This window comes from Gorilla gorilla, chromosome 12, assembly GCF_029281585.2.
Source record: "Gorilla gorilla gorilla isolate KB3781 chromosome 12, NHGRI_mGorGor1-v2.1_pri, whole genome shotgun sequence".
Lineage (NCBI taxonomy): Eukaryota > Metazoa > Chordata > Mammalia > Primates > Hominidae > Gorilla > Gorilla gorilla.
In genome coordinates, this window is record NC_073236.2 from 31,335,622 (window position 1) to 31,360,833 (window position 25,212).

The 25,212-nt window shown below is 36.8% G+C and overlaps 1 protein-coding gene and 1 non-coding gene across 3 annotated transcripts in view; both read right to left on the reverse strand.

The window, feature by feature from the left end:
* Nucleotides 1-25,212, reverse strand: part of LOC109028262 (putative ankyrin repeat domain-containing protein 20A2) — a 43,540-nt gene that overhangs the window by 15,690 nt on the left and 2,638 nt on the right. Inside the window, exons 2-9 of one of the 2 annotated variants that reach the window (XM_055378994.2) lie at nucleotides 21,991-22,105; nucleotides 21,655-21,828; nucleotides 17,662-17,768; nucleotides 16,485-16,622; nucleotides 13,840-13,895; nucleotides 7,258-7,288; nucleotides 4,494-4,563; nucleotides 1,632-1,716 (exon numbers count right to left, since the gene is read on the reverse strand). In XM_055378994.2, coding sequence (XP_055234969.2) covers nucleotides 1,632-1,716; nucleotides 4,494-4,563; nucleotides 7,258-7,288; nucleotides 13,840-13,895; nucleotides 16,485-16,622; nucleotides 17,662-17,768; nucleotides 21,655-21,828; nucleotides 21,991-22,105 — 776 coding nt within the window. The remainder of the gene's footprint in view (nucleotides 1-1,631; nucleotides 1,717-4,493; nucleotides 4,564-7,257; nucleotides 7,289-13,839; nucleotides 13,896-16,484; nucleotides 16,623-17,661; nucleotides 17,769-21,654; nucleotides 21,829-21,990; nucleotides 22,106-25,212) is intronic. The other variant, XM_055378995.2, reaches the window with a different exon arrangement.
* On the reverse strand, nucleotides 14,999-15,105 carry LOC129531876 (U6 spliceosomal RNA). The gene has a single exon (XR_008677314.1). It is a non-coding gene; the product is annotated as a U6 spliceosomal RNA (small nuclear RNA).

The following is a 25,212-nucleotide window of genomic DNA, read 5'->3' on the forward strand; positions in this document are numbered from 1 at the left end:
TTACTTGGCTTCAACTCCCAGGACCCCAGCAAATGTCTTTCTTTCCTCCCTCCGTGTCCTTTCACAATCCCTCTTCCTTTGAAAAAGTGATTTTTAGAACTGTCATCCTGATGCTTCCCTTCCTAACTGCTTTTTATGGATAATTGTGACCACTTTTTTCATCTGTATTCAGCAGTAGTATACACCTGTAATCTCTCTGTTTTCATCTCATTCTCCTTCCCCTGTGGCTAGAATCATGCTCAGAAATAAAAGGAAATTAATGCTTTCCCTGGATTCTGTTATTTTTTAAATTGCTCTCCAATGGTTCTTTTTCCAGAGTTCTCTAAAGGAAGGCTATCCCCTTGCTATTCAGAGCTGTGTCCAAGGACCAGCACCAAAATCACCTGAGTACTCATGAGAAATGCAGACTCCCATACCCGCTGAATCAGAATGTGCACCTTCCAGAAGCTCCTCAACTCATTCATGACAATTTGAATGCCCTGTTCTACACTGATGTGCTTCCATATTGGTTTACCCTAATTGCCCTTTTGGCCTAGCCTCAATTTCTTCCCTATTATGTCCCTCAATTTAATACTACATTATAAGCCATAATGTTTCTAATGAACTTTTAATCAGGCAATAACTTCTCGAATTAATTTCTTCTCCATACGTCACCCAACACTATTCAATTATGTTAATTTGGCCTATATGATACTATCCTATGAGGTTACAACATTTTCTATAAAAACAAATTATAGCCACACATGGCTGACCATTTTTGGTGATGTTCATCTATGGTAGATAAAACACAGGTCTGTGTGGTGAGGTGCCTCAATCCTTAATGCCTCCCCAGTAGTGAGGATGACAGCAAGAGAAGGAAAATGTTACTCTAATTCTCTGACACATTTTGGTACTGGAAGCTCACTTTATCTTCCTTCCTGTTTCTAACACCATGTTCTTCCTTCTTCTACAGATCAATTTGCCTTTACTGTCCTCCATTACTTACCTCTGCATATGCTTTTTTATTTATTCCATGTGCACTCCGCTCTCCTCATTCTTTCTTTCTCTTTATTCATTTCCTCTTCCCTCTCTCCTAACTTGCCTCAGGTCTTAGAGTATCTTAAAATAGAACTCACAACTCAGCTCCTTTAGTGGTACTCCCAATAGTATCAACTGCTGACCCTTGGTTACAGACACAACTTATCACCATTTCACTTCTCGTTTACTTATTATACAGTTAATAGGACACTTTCTTTAGCTATTACACTCTATTGGTGCTCATATTTTCAAAGAAACATTCCATCAAATGACTTTTTTTTGTTTTGTTTTTTCTGAGACGGAGTCTCGCTCTGTCGCCCAGGGTGGAATGCAGTGGTGGTATCTCCGCTCACTGCAAGCTCCACCTCCTGGGTTCAAGCCATTCTCCTGCCTCGGCCTCCTGAGTAGCTGGGACTACAGGTGCCCACAACAACACCTGGCTAGTTTTTTGTATGTTTAGTAGAGATGGGGTTTCACCACGTTATCCAGGATGGTCTGGATCTCCTGACCTCGTGATCCGCCCACCTCGGCCTCCCAAAGTGCTGGGATTACAGGCGTGAGCCACCGCACCTGGCCTCCATCAAATGACTTTTTAAATAAAATACGGTTCTCACCTTCTCCTTGTACATTGACTATTCTGTTTCCTTTTTCATGCGAAGGTCCAGGTAAAGGCTCTGACACTTTCTCGGGGACACACTGCTAAGGTAATATCAAGAATTAGTCTCCATTTTAAAATTATAATGAGTTGCATCAAGAGTTTCTTATCAATCTCTTTTTATGAAACTGGGTCTCACTCTGTCAACCCAGGGCTAGAATGCAGGGGCCTGATTATGGCTCACTGTGGTCTCAAACTCCTTACCTCAAGCAATCTTCCCACCTCAACTTCCTTAATAGCTGGAACTACAGGTGCGTACCATCATGCCATGCTAATGTTTTTATTGTTATCTTTGTAGAGACAAGGCCTCATTATACTGCCCAGGCTGGTCTCAAACTCCTGGGCTCAAGTAAATCTTCCACTTCTGCCTCCCAAAGTGTTGAGATAAGCAGTGTGCACCACCACACCCAGCCCTAATCAATTTCTTTAAATCAATCTCAATGTTGCCCAGGCATGGTGGCTCTCAGTAAATTATCGCAAGAACAAAAAACCAAACACCACATATTCTCACTCATAGGTGGAAATTGAATAATGAGAACACTTGGACACAGGATGGGGAACATCACACACTGGGGCCTGTCATGGGGTGGAGGAAGGGGGGAGGGATAGCATTAGGAGATATACCTAATGTCAATGATGAGTTAATGGGTGCAGCACACCAACATGGCATGTGTATACACATGTAACAAACCCACACGTTGTGCACATGTACCCTAGAACTTACAGTATAATAATAATAAAGAGTAATGTATGGCTTGAAAAGGTATATTTAATAGAACATGAGTTGGAGCTAATAAAAAGCTTAAGAAATGTTAATCTAAAATCTCAATGTTAAGATTCCAGTTGAATGATACTAGAAAATATATTGTAACCCTCTTTGCTACTGATGACCTATTTCTGTTTTATTTCCTTTTTAATTATGGCATAATTTCTCAACATATCAAAACTTATACACCCTTAAATAATAAAAAATACAATGTAAGCAATATTTTAAATACAATATTTAATTATTAGATACATTAGGTTTATTATATTACTTATAACATTCCATTATATAAAAATTCATTCGTCTATTTATTCAGATTAAACAACTACTAAGGCTGAATATCTTATGCCTGTAACCCAGCACTTTGAGAGGCTGAGGCAGGCAGAACACTTGAGCCCAACAGTTAAAGACCAGCCTGGGCAACAAGGCAAAACCCTGTCTCTACAAAACTCAGCTGAGCATGGTGACACAGGTCTATGGTGACAGCTCTATTGTTTCAACTACTTGGATGGCTGAGGTGTGAGGATCACCTGAGCCCAGGAAATGGAGATCGCAGTGAGCCAAGATCTCACCAGTGCCCTCCAGCCTGGGGGACAGAGTGAAACCCCATCTCAAAAAACAACAAGTAAAATGCTTCTTACATGGAAGACTGTATTCTAGGTACTCCAGGATACACACAAATATGTTAACTGACCTCCAGTAGCTTATGGTATGCAGGAGCTTCCAATGATTATTTAAACAACTAAATAGAAAACCTTCTGAAATTCAAAATTTCAGAATATGATATGAGGACTTTGAGTGGTTATTTTATTTTTTAAGATGTAGTCTTGCTCTGTCACCCAGGCTGGAGTGCAATGGTGCGATCTTGGCTCACTGCAACCTCTGCCTCCCGGGTTCAAGCGATTCTCCCACCTTGGCCTCCTGAGCAGCTGGGATTACAGGCATGCACCATCACGCCTGGTTAATTTTTCTGCTTTTGTTTTGTTTTGGTTTTTTTTAGAGACAGGGTTTCACCACATTGGCCAGGCTGATCTTGAACTCCTGACCTCAGGTGATCTACCGACCTCGGCCTCCAAAACTGCTGGGATTACAGGTGAGTCTCCACGCCTGGTGAAGTAAATATTTTAAATAAACTACAATGACAAAATTATGATGATAAAGTCTTACCATCCGTTGGTATTAAGAGTCTCTGCTTCTAGAACTGGTTATTTGCAGCAAAATACATGCTATTCAATTAGATGAAGAGCCTTATATAAACTCTTCATGGACAACTCATAAACCACACAAAAATTCCTTTGCAATACACATTTTGAGAACATAAATTTAAATTTCTATATTTCCACAATTTATATTTTTAAATCAGATACGATGTTGCCCAGGCTGTTCTCAAACTCCTGGGTTCAAGCAATCTTCCTGCCTCAAATTCCCAAGTAGCAGGGACTACAGGTGTACACCACCACACTCAGTTATTTTTCTACAATTTTTAATTTTTTTTGTCTCACTACAGAACCAATAATATAAGTAGAAAAACAATCTCTCATAAAAACAATATGATACCAAAATAATAAGTTTCCAAGAACAAAAGCTATATGCTATGTGCTGAATATTTTTGCCATTAAAAATCACCAGGAGGATCCCATGATTACTGCAAATAATTTGATCCACTGAAGATTTATACAGGCATAAATATTAAGAAAGTCACACTCGTATGATTTAAAAGTCAAAGTATTAGTATTTATCCAAATAAACCTCAAGCAAATTTCATATTTCCTCTATTGGAGAAAGCATTTCCTAATGTGATTTTCCTGTCACTACTAATTTTCCAGTTCATTTTTTTTCAGCTCCCACCCTGTCACAGTACTTATCAATCTTTGTTAGTTACCAAAGTTAAACACATTTTTTGAATCAACTACCCATATGTATGTTTTTCTCTGACCAACTTTCCATTACCACCATAAAACAATGATAGGTAAACCACTGCTAAATTTGAACAGTAAATACTATGCAAAAGTACATTCAGAGTGAGAAAATTAATTTTACAAGAGACCACTTTACCTTAGTAGCAACACTCAAGTCTTTGTCATCCAATGCAGGCAATGAATCCACACGCAGTTCATGGAAAATGCTTGAGAGCAAAAATACACAACGAAAATGAGCAAGTTGATTTCTTTACAATTTTTTTTAACTGCCAGTTTATATCCAGCTTCCCCCTCAAAAAAGGAAACCATAATCTGGGGAAAGGTCAGCAATCTATATATTAAATAGTGATTCTTGATATAATTAAAATATGTCCTCTGTTCTAAAAATAGATTTTAGTTACCTATTTCTGCCTCCACCTGTCTAAATCTATAAAATATTCAATGAAAACTAACCTTGAGCTTTATAACAAATAGTGACAGTCAATAAATTGGCAGAGCCTGACAATGATTTGTCCTCACAAATTATCTGTCCTGAAGCTGAACTTACAATTCAATTAATGGATGACATAAATTTTGTTACCTAAACTGGAAGAAAACTGATAACCTAAAACAAGGTAGAAAGATCCACTGTCTCTTTTCCATGATCTGTCTCTGGATAAAAGACTAATCTGCATCACTTCAAAATGGCAGTCTTGATTCCTCAGCATGGAACCCACTTAGGAAGGTCCTATTGCTTTCCTTTGCCCTAAATCAGTACAGGAAAGCCCCTACAATATTTGAAATGTATGAAAGCTAAATGTACAGAAGTCAAATAACAAAGGTGTATGTTCTTATTGAGAATACTTTTCCCAGAAAGATTGAAATATTAACAATTATAAAATCCCATTATTTTCACCCTATAGGTCCTACCTTATTCAGGTCCACATAAACTAGCAAGCCCTTAAAACTTTTCATAGGCACTCAGACACCCAAGGAGAGAGACTGCCAGAAAAAAAACAGAGTCCTGGTAGTTGTACCTCTATTTCCCTAAGTACTCTCTAAGTATCTGTCTTCCTATGGGCTCCCACTTCCAGATTCCACTTCTGCAGGGCTCCACAGAAGTCTCCAATCTTTAAATCTTCAGTCTATGAAAGCACAGATTCCTTAAAGGATGGCCTCAAATGACCAGGAGTAGGAGCTCTCTATATCCCTGCTCCTGAAAAACAAGCTAACTGGAGTCTCCATCACCTGCCCCCAGCTAGACACACTACCAACTACCCAACTGAACTCCATGACTGATTTGCCAGCCAATCATGCCCCTGAACCAGCCCACATGGACATGGGAAGGACATCAGTGAATCGGGAAAAGAGGCAGAGGTGAAGAGACACCTGTACTGGGCCACAGATCTATGTAGTTCAGCAATCTCCAGCCCCTTAGTACTCCAGGGGCTCTAAGCCACCACTCTGTAAGTCAGGATGGAAGTAGATGACACCACATTTCTATCTGCTGCAGACGCTCCTCCCAGTGTCTCAAAATGTTTTAGCATCTTTCAGTAAAAATCTTCAAGTTTGTCCGTCCTTGATTTAAAAAAAAAAGCAGCAAACTTTTTAGAGCTCCCTTGAACCTTCTATTTCAACGGGCCTTCGTAGATAATTCCCAACATCTTGTGTCCTTCATTTTTATAACTTATCTTTATCAAACTTGTCATAAACCCCAGTATTTTGATCTCTTATAGAAGAGTCTGTACTCCTATCCAATCCAGTGTTGTTTATCTTCAAACTTGGACTTCCCCTGCTCATTCCGTTCTTATCTAGTTCCATTGGGTTCACCAGCTAATTCCATTCTCATTCTACCCACAGACTCACTCCCGTTTGTATTATTAAAACACACGCCAATAGGATATAAAAAGAAGCAAGAGTACTGGGCTTTAACATGAGTTTAAATCTCATTTCTGCCAATTCCTATGTCTAAAAAAAAGCATCCTAATCTCTTTGAGCCTCACATTCTCTACCTAGAGAATCATTTGACCAGAATGTTCAACACAGGTAAAAATACTAGAAGGTATTTTAATTCATTCCAAGATTCCTTAAAATTCTGTAATTCTATGTCCTCTTGATTCTGTCTATAGAAAAACTTAGAATACATAGCCAGCAGAGTTTGAAAAAATAATAGAACAAAAGAAATACCAAGAAAAGCAGAGAAGAAAGTTTTAAAAAATGAAGGCAAGATTATAGAAAAGTCACGGAAAAAGCAACAAGACTAAAAAATGTATTATGGAAGTAAGCAGAAATACTTGCCTAAATGGAAAACCAAACTGGGAAGTCAAATAATTTGTCTCTAAGACTTGCCTAAACTTGCTTTTGTAAAACTTACACCCCTATGGCCAAAGCTAAGTAAGATCTGCCCTAGAGCCTTTGATGGTAAAAATAAGATACTGGTTACCACTGAAATTGTCAAATTTATTAGGACAAACTCTTGGACTAACCACATTCTAATGATAAACTTAAATGAGAGTTCAAGGTCTTTAAACTCTCATTAATTTAGACATTAATCAAATTAATCAATCTGACTAATCTGATTCAGACCTATACCTTGATCCAAGGGCTGCACAGATATCTGTCAATCTATGCTGAGGAGCAAGAGACAGGATTTGGAAGGCAGGCAGGCTGATGGTCAAACTGTAGGCCAGCTACTTTGTTAACTATGGGATCATGAGGCAATTAATCAGCTCTAATCCATAGTTGTTTATTTAATAAACAGTAGGTTATAGGAACACAAAATGTTGTGATGGCTTTATGAGATGATAAATGCATAGAACATATTAGGATGTCTAGCCCAGAACACAACACTCAACAGATATTCGTTTCTTCCATCTATATTTTCTTAGTTAACATAATTTTTTAAATCTATAAAATCCTACCTGACTGCAGATTCATCAGAACTTCCAACATCTATTAAAGAAAAAGGTAAAATGCATTTTAAATCAATAACAAATGTACAGAATATTAAAAGCATAAGTATGCACAGTGATGCATCACTCTAATCCAAACTACTTGGGAGGCTGAGGCAGGAGGATCACTTGAGGAGCCCAGAAGTTTGAGACCAGCTTGGGAAACATAGTAAGACTCTACCTTCATAAAAAAATTGTGCACACTTGTATGTATGCTTTAGATCGTGTTTTTGTTGTTGTTGTTTTGGTTTTGGTTTGGTTTTTTAAAGCATAAGACTGATGCTTTGTTACAAAGCATTCCTTTGGGAGCATGCCTGGGACCTTATTAGAATTAACATTCGTTATACATATTGGTAGGTAATTAATGCAGTAAGAACTCTTCCCTTTGTATTTATTAGATGCAAAGAAGAATAAATTTTTTAAAATTTGGTATCTACAAGTGAACTGCAGTATGCAAGTCATCCCAGCCAAACCCTATGAGGTTGAATAAAAATGGTATTGTTAGCAGAACAGGTGTGATGAGTCAACAGTGTCAAAGAGCATGATTTCTGGACCAAAATATGAGGCGCCATTAAAACAGAGTATACAGTAGTACCCCTTATCCACTATATGTGCAGAAAGACATGCTTGACACATTTTTCTCTGCTGTCACACCACAGCAACAATCATCAACAAAGAAGGCTTCTGTGACCAAATGTGTGGAGGGTTTTTCCCCACCAACGAGCAAGCAATCATTCCTGCTGATGACACAATTCAATTCTCACACCCTATCTGCTGGTAACATCAGATTCAATTTAATTTATAAATTAAACTTTAGCATAGATATGTATGTATAGGGAAAAACAGTTTGTGATTCAGTACTATTCATGGTTTCATGCATCCACTGGGGGTCCTGGAATGTATCTCCCACAGTTAAGGGGGAGCTACTGCACTTATTTTGTTATAACACAACACAGCCTCTCTAGCTCTTCAGTTCAAACTGCTCAGTTTAGAATAAAACACCCTATCACCAGAAGTCAGCAAAACACAGGAATCAGACCAGAAACAGGAATCCTTGCAAAGACTTTCCAGCCGCTAGTGGAAAAGAGCTCAAAAGAGATCAATGTATTACTCTGGCTACTACTCTTTGGGGAAGGTGCTGGGTGGTTTACTTAGTTGTAGCTATTTGCTCTGCCCTACACATAGCAAGGCCCAAATTCACCTGCCATTTTACCTCCCACAGAAAAACCGCTGGAAAGCTCACTCCTTTAAGAGCTTATCCGCTAGGAACCACACCTCACATTCAGAGAGAAGCTGAAGAGACACCAGGGAGGTGTGGCAGGCTGCTGGGCAGTACTATATGATGTGAAAAATATATAGAAAGAAAACCATCAATGCCCTTTTACTACCAGAATGTTCCAGTGCTTGCCCTTCGCCCTAGTAGGGGAAAAAAAATTCTTTTTCACCTCACAGAAAGCAAAACTCTCTTGCTATCCCTCATGACAGAATCTAGTTGTAGGTGAGTCACATCATCATAATACAGGCTGTTGTCAACCTCATCCCTCAAAGGAAGAGGATCAGTGAGGAACCTATGTATTTACCTATAGCATTCACTGTCTGGTCTTATTTCCAACCGAAGGTAAGTATGAAAGACTTTGTGATTCCAGTTTTATAAAGTACAACCCCTTGCACTTGTCCCCTTCCATTGCTAGAGAGTCTATCTGGACCCACCTCACAGAGCAAGATGCTCCAGTTTGTGCTGTGTGGTACAGCATGGTGTCCTTTTCCTCAACCTTTTCTATTGTGTGCCACATATCTATACAAATCATGTTTTCTAAGTATGTAAAGCATATGTCATCAGAATATATCATTCTTTACAATGATAAACAAGCAAGAGAAAAACAAAAGGACAAAGAACATCTTAAATGACTACATTCAACTGCCATGGAGCTTTAATTTTTTAACTATTCAAAAAGATATCCACTGTATTATTCCAACTATGTGACTCTTCTGAAAAAAGTGAAGCTATGAAGACAGAGTAAACATCAATGGTTGCCACGAGCTGCTAGGGAGAAAGGGAGAGATGAACAGGCATAGCATAGAGAATTTTTAGGGCTGTGAAACTGTTCTGTCGATAATATTACAGTAATAGATACATGTCATGTCATTATACACTTGTCCAAATTCACAGAATGTACAGCATCAAGAGTGAAGCCTGATGTAAACTATGAACTTTGAATGATTATAATGGGTCAATGTAAGTTCATCAGTTGTAACAAATGTACCACTCTCTGGTGGAAAATAGTAACACTGGGGGAGGCTATGCATGTGTGGGAGGCATGGGATATATGAGAAATCTCTGTACCTTCCTCTCAATTTTGCTGTGAACCTAAAACTGCTCTAAGAAATAAGGTTATTGATTTAAAAAAGGTATTCAGCTGGGCTCAGTGGCTCATGCCTGTAATCTCAGCACTTTGGGAGGCAAAGGTGGGTGGATCACCTGAGGTCAGGAGTTCAAGACCGGCCTGGTCAACATGGCAAAACCTCGTCTCTAATAAAAATACAAAAATTAGCTGGGCATGGTGGCTGGCACCTGTAATTTCAGCTACTCAGGAGGCTGAGGCAGGAGAATCGCTTGAGCCTAGAAGGCGGAGGTTGCAGTTAACTGAGATCGCACCACTGCACTGCAGCCTGGGAGACAGAGTGAGACTCCATCTCAAAAAAACAAAAAGATATTCACTGTCTATGCATCCCAGGATCTCCAGAACAACAATTAAATAAATAATAAATAAATAAATAAATAAATAAATAAATAAATGGCTGGGGGCAGTGGCTCATGCCTGTAATCCCAGCACTTTGAGAGGCTGAGGTAGGTGGATCACCTGAGGTCAGGAGTTCGAGACCAGCCTGACTAACGTGGTGAAACCCCATCTCTACTAAATACAAGAAATTAGCCAGGCATGACTGTGCATGCCTGTAGTTCCAGGTACCTGGGAGGCTGAGGCAGGAGAATCATTTGAAACTGGGAGGTGGAGGTTGCAATGAGCCAAGATTGTGTCATTGCACTGCAGCCTGGGCAACAAGAGCAAAACTCTGTCTCAAAAAAATAAGTAAATAAAATAAAAAATAAAGATATTCACTGAACCTGTTACTATGATATATTTAAGCAAGACACGGTGACCCTAAAAATTAGAGATCATTGAGGACCAAAGTAACAACATGTGGTCATTACTTCTCAAATTGAACTATATAAAATATACAAAATAAATAAATTTAACTGCATGCTTAGGTAAGAAAATATTGATAAAAATAACTGAATATTTTATCTTATTTCATAATTCTAAACAGGGATTTAGCACAATATGAAAACTAGACTATTCATGTAATCAAAATAAAAGACAATGTTTATTCTAATTTTAACTCAGAAATTATTTTGCTTATTTAATTTAACAATTTTACTGAAAGGTTAATGAGATAAATAGGACAGATTATAATTACCTAACATTGCTATGGTAACTTATATACAAATAGCTGTTCATCACCAAAAGTCAAAAAAGTTAACAAGCACTGCAACTTAAGATGGATCATACAACAGAAATTAGTACCAAGTTACCTTATCTTATAATATTATGTTATTAAAATGAAATTTTAAAACAACACCAAAAATTAAGTTGGGGTTACAAGTGTTGTGCAGAAAAGATTTCATATAGCAGGCAAGAAGCTGCCATCCTTAGAAAGGCCTGCATGCAAGGCTGGCCCTTGGCTGGTGTTTAGGAAATTGGAAATGGGAGGGTTTCCACCATTCCCTGAGAAGAGTGGCTCACTGCATCTAAAGTGCTTATAGAAACAGTGTATTTACTCTAAACAGCTGCTTTCCTTGCAAGAGTCTGGAATTTGGGTACATGTGAGGGAGAGTAACCTCCATAGAAAAACTTGGGCACTTAGTCTCTAATGAGACTCTGGTACTGGTAGACATCACTGCACATATGTTGTCAAAACGTGAGCCTGGGAGAATTAAGCAGATCCCGGGAACTCCACAGGACAGAACTCCTGGAGGCTTGTGCCTTGTTTCCTCCAGAATTGACCACATGCACCTTTTTCCTCTACTAATTTTGCTTGTCCCCTTCCTTGTTATCAATTAAAGATCTGAGTATGACTATTTGCTGAGTCCTGTGAGTCCTTCTAATGAACCACCAAACCTGGGGTGGTCTTGGGAAACCCTGACACAAATTCATTGTGTAAGATTTGTATTAAGTTGATATGATACGTGTAACTGTAATCAGATGGTTATTTTCACAGAATAACTTTACCTAATCTGTTTTTCTTTTCTTTTTTTGCCTTGATATTTGACTTGGAGATTCTTGTATTTCTATATCTATCCAATTGAATAAAGCCATAGAAGGAATAAATGAAAAAATAATGTCAGAAAATAATGTGAAATAAGCAGCAATCCTCTTTTACCCGAATAAAAAATGGAGAATCTGGGTGATTGACAATATGTTCTACAATATGAATGTTTCTAGAAACAAAAATGAAAAAGTGGTCAATTTTCTGCAACTCAACTGGGATTCATTCCCTTTTATAATAATTTTGAAGGCCAGGTGCAGTGGCTCACACTTGTAAATCCGAGCATTTTGGGAGGTTGAGGCAGGAGGATCACTTGAGCCCAGAAGTTCCAGACCGGCCTCGGCAATATAGTGAGACCTCATCTATTAAACAAACAACAAAAAAAACCCTTAAAAAGAAAATTAGCCAAGTGTGGTAGTGCATGCCTATAGTCCCAGCTACTTGGGAGGCTAAGGTGAAAGGATCATTTAAGGCCAGCAAGCAGAAGTTGCAGTGAGCCAAGATGGCACCACTGCACACCAGTACTGACAACAGAGGGAGACCCTGTATTAAAAATAAATAAACAAATAAATAATTGTGTATCAGGCCAGATGTAACCACACAAAACTGTAGTCCCAGCTACTCAGGAGGATGAGGTAGGAGGACTGCTTGAGCCCAGGAGTTCAAGGCTACCATGAGCTATGATTGCACCAATGAATAGACACTGTATTCTAGCCTAGGCAACATAGAGAGACCCCATCTCTTATGATAATAATAATTAATTGTGCATCATTCAAGTAAATTGTATAACTGGAGAAAAACATATGACTATTGAATATACTGTTATAGTCTACTACTGACCATAGAGTTCCTGTTTACTTGCTTCTAATCTTTTTCTTCATTTCTCATAAAACTAAAAACATGATTTAAACCCATTAAAGGCAGTTCATCACAAAACAAGTCAAAAAGTCAAAAGAATTGCATCCAAACAGTAGGATGCATTATCCACTGCTCTCTGTGAACAGTTGGATTTGGTCATTAAAATCAGCAGGACTTTTAACTTTGTGTCTGTGTGCACACGTGTGTGCACATGTGCATGTGTGTATGTGTATGTATGTAAACTATGACAGATAAAATCATTTTGCTTGTGTACGAATATGTAATATAACTTGTGCTTCTCACAAAGGAATTGCTTTTCCGTCTTCTGTGCTCAGTAGCTGTCTTCAAAAAATAATCTCCTATTTGTATGGGTGCACACTGGTTCAGTTCTACAGTTCTTATTGCCATTTATTTATGGTACCAGAAAGGGATTGCTGAGTTCCTGGTTCTAAAGATACTTACTTTCTTAGTGACACAAATCAATATGTAATACAGTTCACCCTTGAACAGCAAGGGTTTCAACTGCAGGGATTCACTTATATGCAGATTTTCTTCTGCCTCTGCAACAGAGAGACAGCAAGATCCACCTCTCCTCTTCCTCCTCAGCCTAATCAACCTGAAGATCATGAAGACCTTTGTCAGGACTACTTATGCTTTATGAAAAGTCAATATGTTTTTCCTGATGAAATGATTTCCTTTCTAACAGCTTCATTTCTCTAGCTTATTTTATTGTATGAACACAGTATATAATAATGCAGCACAAACAAAATAGGTGTTCATCAACTGTTTATGTTATCAGGAAGGCTTCCAGTCAATTATGGGCTATTAGTAGCTAAGGTGAAGGAATCAAAAGTTATACTCAGATTTTCAACTGCACAGGGATCAGAGTCCCTCACCCCCACATTATTCATGGGTCAACTGTAGTTATTTGTTTACTAAATATAAACAATTTATTATAAAAATGAAATCGAAGATCCATTTGTATAACAAGTCCAATTTGTTATAATGTGACTATAGAGGAAACATACAACATACTAACTTAAAAATCTTTTTTCTTATTTATGCAAAAATATTATATAGGATTTTAGGGATCATAATTAAATAAATGAATGTTTTCAGACAATAATGTTTGAGATTATAAATTAGCTACAACTACCTTCTTAAATAAATCTGAATTTCAAACTAAAGAAGTTAAATTTTAAAGATTAATTTACATATGTGTATACATATATACACATTCAATTTACACATATTTTTAAACTGGTCTTTTTTGACTGAAACTACCTTAATCTTACATCTTACTTTGTATTTTCTTATCAAGAGTAGGACCACCAAGAGAAGTAAGAAATTCACAATCAGAAGTCTTACCTGATTTCTCCTTTTTAAGTATCTTCTTTTTATGTTCCAAAATTTGTTGTTGAATTCTACGTATACAAAAGTAATAAATAAAATTGCTATTTTTATACTGAAATAAAAAATATTTACCAAACATATTAAATTCCAAAACACTTTCAGGCAATATCAGACCTAATATCAGAATTTTAATGTCCCATACACTTCAAATTTGTAAACCTTACAAGCTTATTAAGCTTATAATTAAAGAAGAAAAGAAAGTGAAGTACTCATAAATGGAGGAAGCACAGCTCAGTAAATGAACTCTAGTTAGCTGGATATCATGCAAAGTGTCCTGCACTCAGAGTAAGTCCTCGCTCTGTAACCAAAATACCTCGCTCTGTAGGTATTTTGTCTTCAGACAAGTTGCTTCTCTTAGGCTCCATGGTTTCTTCTAAAAAATAAGGATTCTGCTACCTTACTTCACTAGGTTGTTTGGAAGATGTAATGAGATTACATGTTTAAATGTTCAGAGAAATAGTAAACCAATGGAATAATTTATTCTTGAACTTTATTGCTGAAACCATTTTGGAATCCCAAATAATGCTCGGTGTGTGTTTTTCTATAAGTTCTAATATTCAAATGTTGCAGTTTTCAGAAAATGTTATTAAGTGCTAATTTTGATTATTACTTGTATTCATTGTGGCTTGTAATTCAGGGCATTTTACCTAATGCATAACTTATTACTACATTTCTATATATATAAATTTAGTGAGCTCATCACTGAGCTCATCAATCACACCGAGGGCAGAAAACTAATAGGTGTCAAAACCTGGCTTGGACAACTACCACTCCTTCTCTACCTCCTCAAACTCTGAGCCAGCAGATCTGTGCTTGGCTGCTGGATCTCCATGGTCCTCTCCAACTAACAGACAAGACAAAACCCTGCTTTGATTGTTTTTCAGTTCCATGAAGGAAATGCAAGTTGACATTTTCTCATTTCCAAGACATGTACTAACAACATGTAACATCCCCTTATTACTCAGCTCTGTTCCCATTTCAGAGATCACCATACATCAATAGTTTCATAGCGATAATCACAGTTTCAATATTGTGTGTCACCTGTTTTGCTTTTGCTCACACTGCTTCCTTGGAGCTACTCAACAAATAGTCAAATGGCCTTCCTGGGACTGTGCAAAATATGGAATGTTTTCTGAATTTGTGTGTCATCCCTAGGCAGTAGCCATGCTTATCTGCTCTGTATTAATCCAATTTTAAAATATGTGCTGTTGAAATAAGTACAAAGCCCTGTTTGATACATGGATACTCATGAGTCATGGATGAGGCTTAGCTCTATTAAATCGTACTCACTTACTTCAGATTCAGAGAATTTTATTGAATGGCTTCCTGTGAGGTAGAATTTTAAAATATATTGAAAACTTGAGGAAGAGCTGCAAGTAGCCCAGGAGATTTTCATGATTATAGAAACACATTACTTGAGGGGCCAACTGCAAGCTGGTTCCCACTACTCAGTGGAAAGGTAACATGGAACATTCCGCTATCTAACCAAAGCTGCTGCACAGGATATAAAAAAGCCTCAAGGTACAGATCTGACAGCAAAAGAGACAGGGAACTCTGATCTCTTCCTGCAACATTATTTGAACATCCCTGACTATTGAGAACAATCCCAACTAATATTGGTTAAAGGAAAGACAAACATGGCTCTCAAAGGATAACATACCATGAAGGCCTAGGCAAAGTCTAGCTAAGACGTGGGCTCCAAATAAGGTTTTTAGTGTAGGGTGAGCATCAACTTGCTCAATATTTGTGTGGATAAAGCTAGGAGGCCTAGCTGCCAGAGCAGGGTGCTGGGAACAATGACTGAGCACAAGTACATAAACTAATAAACACCATAGCTTTGACCTCTATATATGAATCACCATGGAAACTGAGGGGTCTGAATCAGTGAAGGCATCCTGGTGGCAAAGGTCAATGATTATCAGATTGCAGGACCAGTTATAATGGCAATAATACAGCAAGTGAGTCCATGGAAACAACAGAATGATTAGAATGGCCTTTTTTCCCCTTCTTCTGACTTGTAAAGAAAGATTGCCTTCCTTGGACTTAGGAAACCCCTTAGCTTCTTGGAAAATTCAAAGAAGGAAGACACAGGAGAGAGCCCCAGGGGACAATACAAGATTTTCTGTTAAACTGGACATTACAAGACTCAATAACTAATTAGAAAAGTCAGGCCAGGCATGGTGGCTAGCACTTTCAGAGGCCGAGGCAGGGGGATTACTTGACCTCAAAAGTTCAAGACCAGCCAGGGCAACAGAGTGAGACCTTGTCTCTACAAAAAAAAAAAAAAAAGGAAAGGAAAGGAAAAGAAATCAAAGACATGGCTCTTTTTATCCCATGCATGGGGATTATACTTAGAATAAAATGAGTAACATTGAGATCCCTAGGGATAAAGGTCTCAGAAATCCAGAAAAAATCTCGCACTCTACTTCTAACTAATCTAGACTTCTGCTTGATTTCTGGCTAAAAGGTAGACTAATTCTTTGCTATTTCAAACTATCTGAACCAAACTATGAACTCTCACCTAATGTACAAGATGGAGTAGTTGCAATTATTTTAAACTTCAATTTAGCATTAACTGGCCTTTTAACATAAACACTTACTTTGTCAAATGACGAGAAATAGCGTAATCTTCTGCATCTCGTCCACACATGTCTTGAGCGAAGACATCAATATTTTGCTTAAGAAGGATACTGACAATACCTGGTGAGTCATAGTATACAGCAAGCATGAGAGCTGACCTAAAATTACAAAGAAATAACTCCACTCAAGAACTTTAATAAAGACTTTTTTAAAAAGCTAGTTTGATACACTTTACCAATTTAATATCCGCCTGTCAGTATAGATGTAATAACCATTTGCATGTACTAGCTTGGGTCTATAAGCATCTAGGGTGCTCAAGTGTTCATCTTTGTAAATTGTCACCAAGGCTAAAAGAAAGGGACAACAGGGAAGCCTCTTGTCCCACTGGGGTAAGACATAATACAAGTTGCTAACTTATAGTCCTTTGATGGCCAAGAAACTGTGCTGAGGTCACTTATCTAAAGTAGGCAAAGATTTAGATGAAGATTTCCCCGTTGCTTTCCTAGTCAAATCAGCTAGGGGTCAGATAAGAGTTATCTGCAGGCTGAAAACAACAACAACAATAATAATAATGACAACGCTAGTAGTCATAAACTAAAAGTCCACACTTTAAAAATGAATAAAACTTGTCAGGTGCAGTGTCTCATGCCTGTAATCCCAGCACTTTGGGAAGCCAAGGAGAGCAGATCACGAGGTCAAGAGATCGAGACCATCCTGGCCAACATGGTGAAATCCCATCTCTACTAAAAATACAAAAATTAGCTGGGCATGGTGGCGTGCACCTGTAGTCCCAGCTACTTGGGAGGCCGAGGCAGGAGAATCGCTTGAATCTGGGAGGTGGAGAATGCAGTGAGCTGAGATCACACCACTGCACTCCAGCCTGGCAACAGAGCAAGACTCCATCTCAAAAAAAAAATTAATAAAACTAATACAAAACCCTTTAGCTAATAAAAGATTACAGTACCAAAAACATCCGATTATAAATACCAAACACTGTATATTATAAGAGAAGATGAATCCTACTATATACTATTCTTTATGTTACCCAGTCCAAATATTTGCTGGTCTACCTGATTATTCATGGTGATATTTTTCATTATATGCCAATAATTATGTTAATCTTCTTATTAATATTTCTGACTTGAGTGACCACTCTAGAATACTCAGGTTTTATTTTTAAAAAAAGAACTACTGTACCGTCTCAGCCTATCAACGGCATGTGTACTTGCTTTCTTTTTCAATAAAAATTCCACCATTTTCTCTTTCTTGCAAATTATAGCGAATAAAAGTGGGGTATTATTGTCCTATAAAACAGCATAAAAAAATTAATAATTCACAAAATTACATATTTCTCAACTGAACTGAAAATCTTCTCTAGGATGCTTTGAACTTCAACATACAATATAGAAAGGAAGTAAATGAAAAGCAGTCCCTTCATTCTCACTCCTCTGTGCTTTCGGATGTGCTGCGCTTTGCCTTGCAAACAACCCTCCTCTGTCTTCCCGGATTAACTGTGGTCATTGCCAAAACTCACTTTAAACATTTACTAGTCCCAAGAATCCTTGCTTTGATCACAGCACTTAGCATGGTACACTGTAGTCATTTCACTGTTTCCCACTGAAACCAAGAGCTTCTTGAGGCAAGGGCCTAAAACCCTAAGACACAGTAGCAAATATTTTAAGTTTTTTACATTAATTAATGATCTAAATTACTATCTCTAAAGCAGTGTTTCTTAAACTATATTCCAAAGAATATTTGCTTTACCAGAAGTATTATACCCCAAGAGAAAGACTCCATGACCATCTGCATTTGAGAAGTATTACAAAACTGTATTTTATGTCCAATAATCAAGAAATCTCTTTAATTTTACCTAATCCCCCTTTCACAATACTATTTGTGGCAAACATTAACATTTGAGGAATTAAGAGTTTCAGAGATACAGTTGCCAGAGCTTCCCAATACAGGTGGCAGTTTCCTCTGGGTGGTACAAACTTGCTTGATTCACTTCTATCAATGGTGTCAGGATCCCAGATGCCAATGTCAGGCACTCCTGCTCCAAATGGGTCACCATGGAAATGAGCTTTGAATTAAGAGAGATTGGCTTCAAATGCATTTGTTTTCCTTATTATTAAATAGTCCATGGGTTTTTCCCCTAATACAAGAGAAGAGATTTTTATCTTTACTGTTAGAAAGCTCAGTATATTCTGTGTAAGAGAGATAGATTTAAAAAACCTAAGAACAAATATTTTAAAAACCAAAACTCAGTAAGAAATACTATTCTCAATTATAGTGGTAATCCTGGGACCCTAGTGCAGCTCTACTTTTTAAATCCATTTTTACTGGCTTCCACTTAAATGGCTACTTAAAATTATTTTTTATTTTAGACAAAATATAAATCAGAAATAAAAACATAATGGCTTATCAATAAAAGTTCTCATACTGATCCATATGGATTATTTCTGGCATAATACAAGCCAATAAGTCACTTGCGTCTTTAAGGAAGAGCACTGAGGAGAAAGATGTACTGTCTGCAATATTCATAAATTATCCAACTATAACCAGGAATAACCTAAAAAGGCTTCTAGGCATTCTTATGGGCAGAGAATTATTTGTGGTATATATAAAGAAAAGAGTTAAAAACTTCTAAACTCTCAAATTCAACTCCATAACTGAGGGATTTATATACTCTACAGACTATATATTATAAACAAATACATGCTGACTTAAAAACCTTGAAATTTTTATCAAAATATACTATAACATAGGAGTTGTAAACTCAGATACTTACAAAGACAAAGGAAGGTTGCCTGAGTAAGGGAAGTACTAAGGTGGGCACAGTAGCAAACTGGAGAATACATGCCTTCTATAAAGGGGCAACTTCTGCACAGCAGACCAAAGAATGATAGAAACTCAGGGGACACCAGATTTGATTTTTTAGGATACGCCTGAAGTCCACATTTCTTCACGAGTCTTCTAAATTTTACATGTTGATTCAACTTACAGAGGCAAACAAACAAATCTGTGTACCACATTAGAATATAGCCCTTGTTTTTTTATATTCGCTATTAATGTGTTACTAAATGGTTGTGTATAATCCAAGTATTTGCATGTAAAATATTTTCTTTCTCTGGTATCATATGTTCTACCAAAAAATCAGGCTCTCATATATAATAAAAATTGCTAAAAAGACTCACAATACCTGCTTCAAGAATGTTTCCAACATGTATTCATTTAAAATGTTTGTATATAATTTTCCCAGATTGTTAACCAAATAGATAATTGGTTCACAAGACTGCTAAAACTAAATTATTAAAAGAATTCCTATCTATATTCTTATTAACTTCATGGATTTCAGTGTTTAAAACTGACATTTTGGGTATGCTAAAGTTCTATAAACTTAACAAACATACTGAGGTAGTTCATAATAAAACTTCAACTAAAAAAAAATAGTTTAGGATTTGCTACTATTCTAATTGAGGAAGCCCAACTTGTAATGAACATTTGTTGACACATAATCACCTGCGTGGTGACAAAGGGACATGAAATCATGAAAGGGTCAGCCTCTACCTATTGAAAGATTACTCATAAGCAAATTTCTGAAGACTCTCTGAACGGTAGTGAATGATTCATGGTGGGAAGCAAAACATGTTATTCTGTAAGCTGAGAGATATTGCCAATGATATTTCCTTTCACTTCCCAGTCACAGATGTAGAGAAAGACAGATAAGTCAGGCTAATATTATTGAAAAGGAGAACTTTGAAGGAAGTGGCAACTATCAAATGCCAACTCTTCTAGAGATTTCTTACATTTTTGAGATACAGAAATTTATATATTGCACTTATCTATTCTGGGGTTTTTAATCAAGAGTGTATCCCAACCTTGAAGGTTTTTTGTGGTTTTTTTTTGTTTTTTTTTTGGCTATTATTGTTGTTAGAGACAAGAGTCTCACTATGTTGCTCAAGCTGGATTCAAACTCTTAGGCTCAAGCTGGGACTACAGGAATACACCACTGTGCCCAGCTTCAAGAAAACATTTTTAAACACGTTCAGGCCTTATTAGGTCTATTACATCAAAATCTTCAGGGGAAAGCCTACAATTGTAGATTTTTAACAAAATGTCCTCAGGTCACTGTAATGCACAATTCTGAAAATTAGTGCAGCAGACAATCACTTCAGTGTCACCTCTCACCCACATGGCTAATTCCCTTTATCAGTTGGAGATGTGGCCAAAAAGAGAAAAGAGTAAGAGATAGTGTCATTTATTAAAACTCCAGTTAAGTTTCCTGGCTATGGGTAGAACAGGGACAAGTAAACTCAAAATCCCACTTGATTTTGCTATTTACAAGCTCCTTATCTCCCACCTTCCCACTAAGACATTCTAGATTTGAGAGGAGGCTTTAGGTTCTTATCTAAGTGGCTGTTTCTGCCAGGATGAGCAATAAGTCAGTTAATAATTTGTTCCACCTTCTGCTGAAGTGTTTCTCACTTCGTCACCACATATTCACTGCCAATCTGGTTTCCTCAGAGTCCTCCTAAAATTCATCTCTAGGCAAGTTGCAACTCATTCTTTTTCAAACCAAAAATTATTAGACCCAAAGCTAAACAGCACCTTGTCTCAACACATAAAACAAACTTAACAACAAGAAAAAACCTCTTCCTGGCATTTTCCCTCATTATCTAATATCCAAGTGACCTGCATATTTCTGATTGCTCTCTTTCTCCCCTCCCATTTTTCCCTCTGAAGCCTTGCCACTGAGAGATGATACATCAGTTTTCCAGAAAATTAGCAGTAGCAGCAGCATGTCCCTTTATTGTAAGTTGCTTTAGTTTTGTTTGAGTTTTAAGATAAAGCCTATTTCCAGGGAATATTTTCTTTCCTGTGTTGTTTTACACTAATTAAGAAAAAAAAAAAAAAAAAGAATAACCCTGTGTAGAAAAAAAGATGAAAAGGTTTTACCTTTAACAAATTCACAAATATTTTCCAAAGTGCATTTTATAAAGCTGTGCCCTTTAATGCTTCTTTAAAAGTATCAATATTTAAAATAAAATCTTAGACAATTAAGTTATTTCAAAATAACTTAATTTGTATTTGCATTCAGGGAATGGTTGAGCTTCCAAATATAAAAAATTGACCCTTACCTATGTCAATGTTAAAACAAATATTTTGGAAAGAAAGTTGATTGACCTATACCTTGTCCAGTGCTTCAATATGTGCACCATGGGAAAGCAGTTTTTCTGCCAGTGAGGTGCTCTCACTATACACAGCATAATGGAGAGCAGTGTTGCCGTAGATATCCTTAAGGTTTGGATGGGCGCCATGTTCCAGCAGAATAACGGCACAAGCCTCTTCCTGGCAATGGACAGCCTGTCCGTGTTAGACCAAGAAACAGATTGTAAATTCCAAGAATTCAAAATACACATTCCACAGGTTTCACCAACTAGTTACATGTAAATGAGATCAATTTATTTTAATTCTATATATGTAAGTCAAATCCACGTCATGCTGAAAGAGTTGGCTCTAATATACCTGTATCAAAGGCGTTCTGTTTTCTTTGTCACAGATATCAATCTGGCATTTTCTGCTAACCAGGAGAGTGGCCACTTGCACATGGCCACTGGCACAGGCCAAGTGTAGAGCAGTTCTATGAGAGTAAGAGGATTTTTTAAGAAACTGTAGTACAATATCTCAAAACATACAATCATTCATGTAATTGTAAAAATTGAATAGCATGTTTTTCCTCTGCCTTCAAAACAAATAATTTTTTTGAAGAAAGTACAATACTTACTAGCTCTTATTGCTCACTGCCTTAATGAAAACAGCAGCCTATTTGAGTAGAAAGAGCTCAGTCTTTGGATTCGGTTCAACTAGGGCTTCAGTCCTACTTTAAGCCTTGACACTTACCAACTATTGCTTAGCCTTTCTGTGCCTCAACTTCCTCATTAATAAAGATGACAATAGTAGCTATCTCATAGGACACCATCGTGATGCTTAAATAAGAAGCTATGTAAAGTATGTAGAACAGTTCCTACGACAACTCAATAATTGTAAGATTTTTGTTTTTTGAGACAAAGTCTCACTCTTTTGCCCAGGCTGGAGTGCAATGGTGTAACTATACCTGGAACTCCTAGGTCAAATGATCCTCCATCCCCAGCCTCCTGAGTAGCTGGGACTACAGATGAGCACCAGCATGCCCAGCTATTTATTTAAAATTTTTTGTGGAGTAAGAATCTCACTTTGTTGCCCAGGCTGGTCTCAAACTCCTGGCATCAAGCAATCCTCTCACCTCAGCCTCCCAAAGTTCTGGGATTACAGGTGTGAGCCACTGCACTCAGCCACATATTATAATTATTACTATTACTACTACTTAACAAAACCATTTTAATTAGGTAGAATGATACAATTATACCTACTTTGCAGGATGACTTAATGAGTAGGTCACATTTTAACACCTCTGACATTGGAATGCCACTTATAATTCATGATTTGTTATAACTATAATTGGTAGCATTTTAAAAATTATCTTATTGATACATAAAATAGTGGGGCATCACGCAATCCATGAGACCTTACATTAAGTAGAATATGGTATACTCAGCAGGTCTAGGGCAGTTCTAGGCATGTAACTGAAACTTAAATACATTTTAGTTCTTAAAGGTACTATGGGGAAAGAGCACTGAAATAATAATAATGCATTTTTTAAACAAATTAATTCTTTGATTTTCAAACAACTTGAAGCCAAAGGAAGCTCATGATTCAAATGAATACATATGGCTCACTGTATTCTATATTTATACTTAGAGAATATATGCAAATAAGACTTTCCAATGATTAATATTAGTATTTAAGACTGATAAACTTTCGAAAGAGCAGTTAATCTTCTACTATTTTCTAACTTCAGAAATGCTTTTGTTTGAAAGGTGGGAGATAAAGTTTCAAGGAGATTAAGTCCCAATATTCCTATTTTAAATCTCTCAGCTTGTGCAGGCGGGGCAGGTAAACATGAAGTGTTTAAGGATGGACGGGTCCTGAGAGATGGTAGAATATGTCTGCTACATAGCAGGTACTCAGGTTATGCTTGATCCATAAATGGAATGAAAGAATGGATAAATACAGTTGGGGAGTTCAATATTTTTAAATAAACTCCTATAAAGCAATGTTTTTGCAATAGTAATTATTTATATGTATTATTTTACTTTTAAAGAATACAATTAAAATGAAATGATTAATCTATCTTTGCATAAATGGAATGAGTATATAAGAAAAACATATGTACATAATAAAATATACAGATAATAAAATCTGGAAACAGATAAAAACATTCCCTTTTTACTTCTGAAGAGGCTAAAAGCTCAAAGAAGATAACAACACACACAATAATCATAAAAAATAGAAAGTGAGAAATTATTTTCAACAGCGCAAGACTCATATTCCTCTCTTCCCAAGGATTATTCCATTAATAAACTTTTACTAGAAGTTTTGTACTCACTGCAACAATCACAGATAAGAAAAAGGAAAAAAACTTTACTTAAAATACAAATGCTCAGAAATTACAAATTTTATATTTTGTACATATTTTTGCTAAAACAAGACCATAGTATGTTTGTGTATGTATAATTTAACTAATTTTTTTTCCTTGCTAGCTATAACAAAATACATCTTTGCACATCAACGTACTTCTGTATCTATTGCCACCTTCAGTGGTCACATATTATTCCATCCTATGGATGCAACTGAAATTTATTTATAGGATCCACTCTATGGGTTCTTTTTAAAGTACTGTGAAAAATAAAGTGCATGTATCTTTATTTCCTAAGGGTATTTTAGTATAATGGAATTGGTGGGTAAAGGGCATACACATTCTTTAAATGTAGTACTTACCATTTTCAAATGAGTACTTTGAAAAATAATCAGCAACTTAAACTGTAAGCAGCAGTATAAAACATCCTCACAAATATTGTGGATAGAAAACTGTTTCATTCCTCTTTTAAATTCTTATACCAAAAATGCGAAGGATTTTTTCCTATGTATGTAAGTAACTTGTAGATCTGGAAAAAGGTATTTTGCCCACTTTTAGTGTGTTTGATGATTTGATTTGAAAGAATTCCCTGTAAAATGAAGATGTACTTTTCATCTAATGTGTATATATTACTGATATATATATTATATATCTATACATATCAGTAATATATATATCTTATGATATATAATAAACAACATAGGCCAGGCACGGTGGCTCACACCTGTAATCCCAGCGCTTTGGGAGGCGGAGGCGGGCAGATGACTTGAGGTCAGGAGTTCGAGACCAGCCTGGCCAACGTAGTGAAACTAAATATACAAAAATTAGCCAGGCATGCTGGCACCTGCCTGCAATCCCAGCTACTTGGGGGGCTGAGGTAGGAAAATTGCTTGAACCCGGCAGGCAGAGGTTGCAGTGAGCCAAGATTGTGCCATTGGACACCAGCCTGGGCAAAGAAGCGAGACTCTGACTCAAAAAAAAAAAAAAAGAATATAATGAATTCCCTATAAAATGAAAACATACTTTTCATCTGAAAAAATATATATATGTAATATAGTAAATATTTTTCAAGTAAGCTCTCTTATCTGATAACTTTTCGCCCACTGAAATAACTCACGGTATTTTTGATAGGGGAACGACTTTTCTCATTAGGCACCTCCTATAATGTATATAAGCCATGTTTTAAACGTGTACGTTAAAAATAACAACGCTGTATATGCTTAACTTTGTGA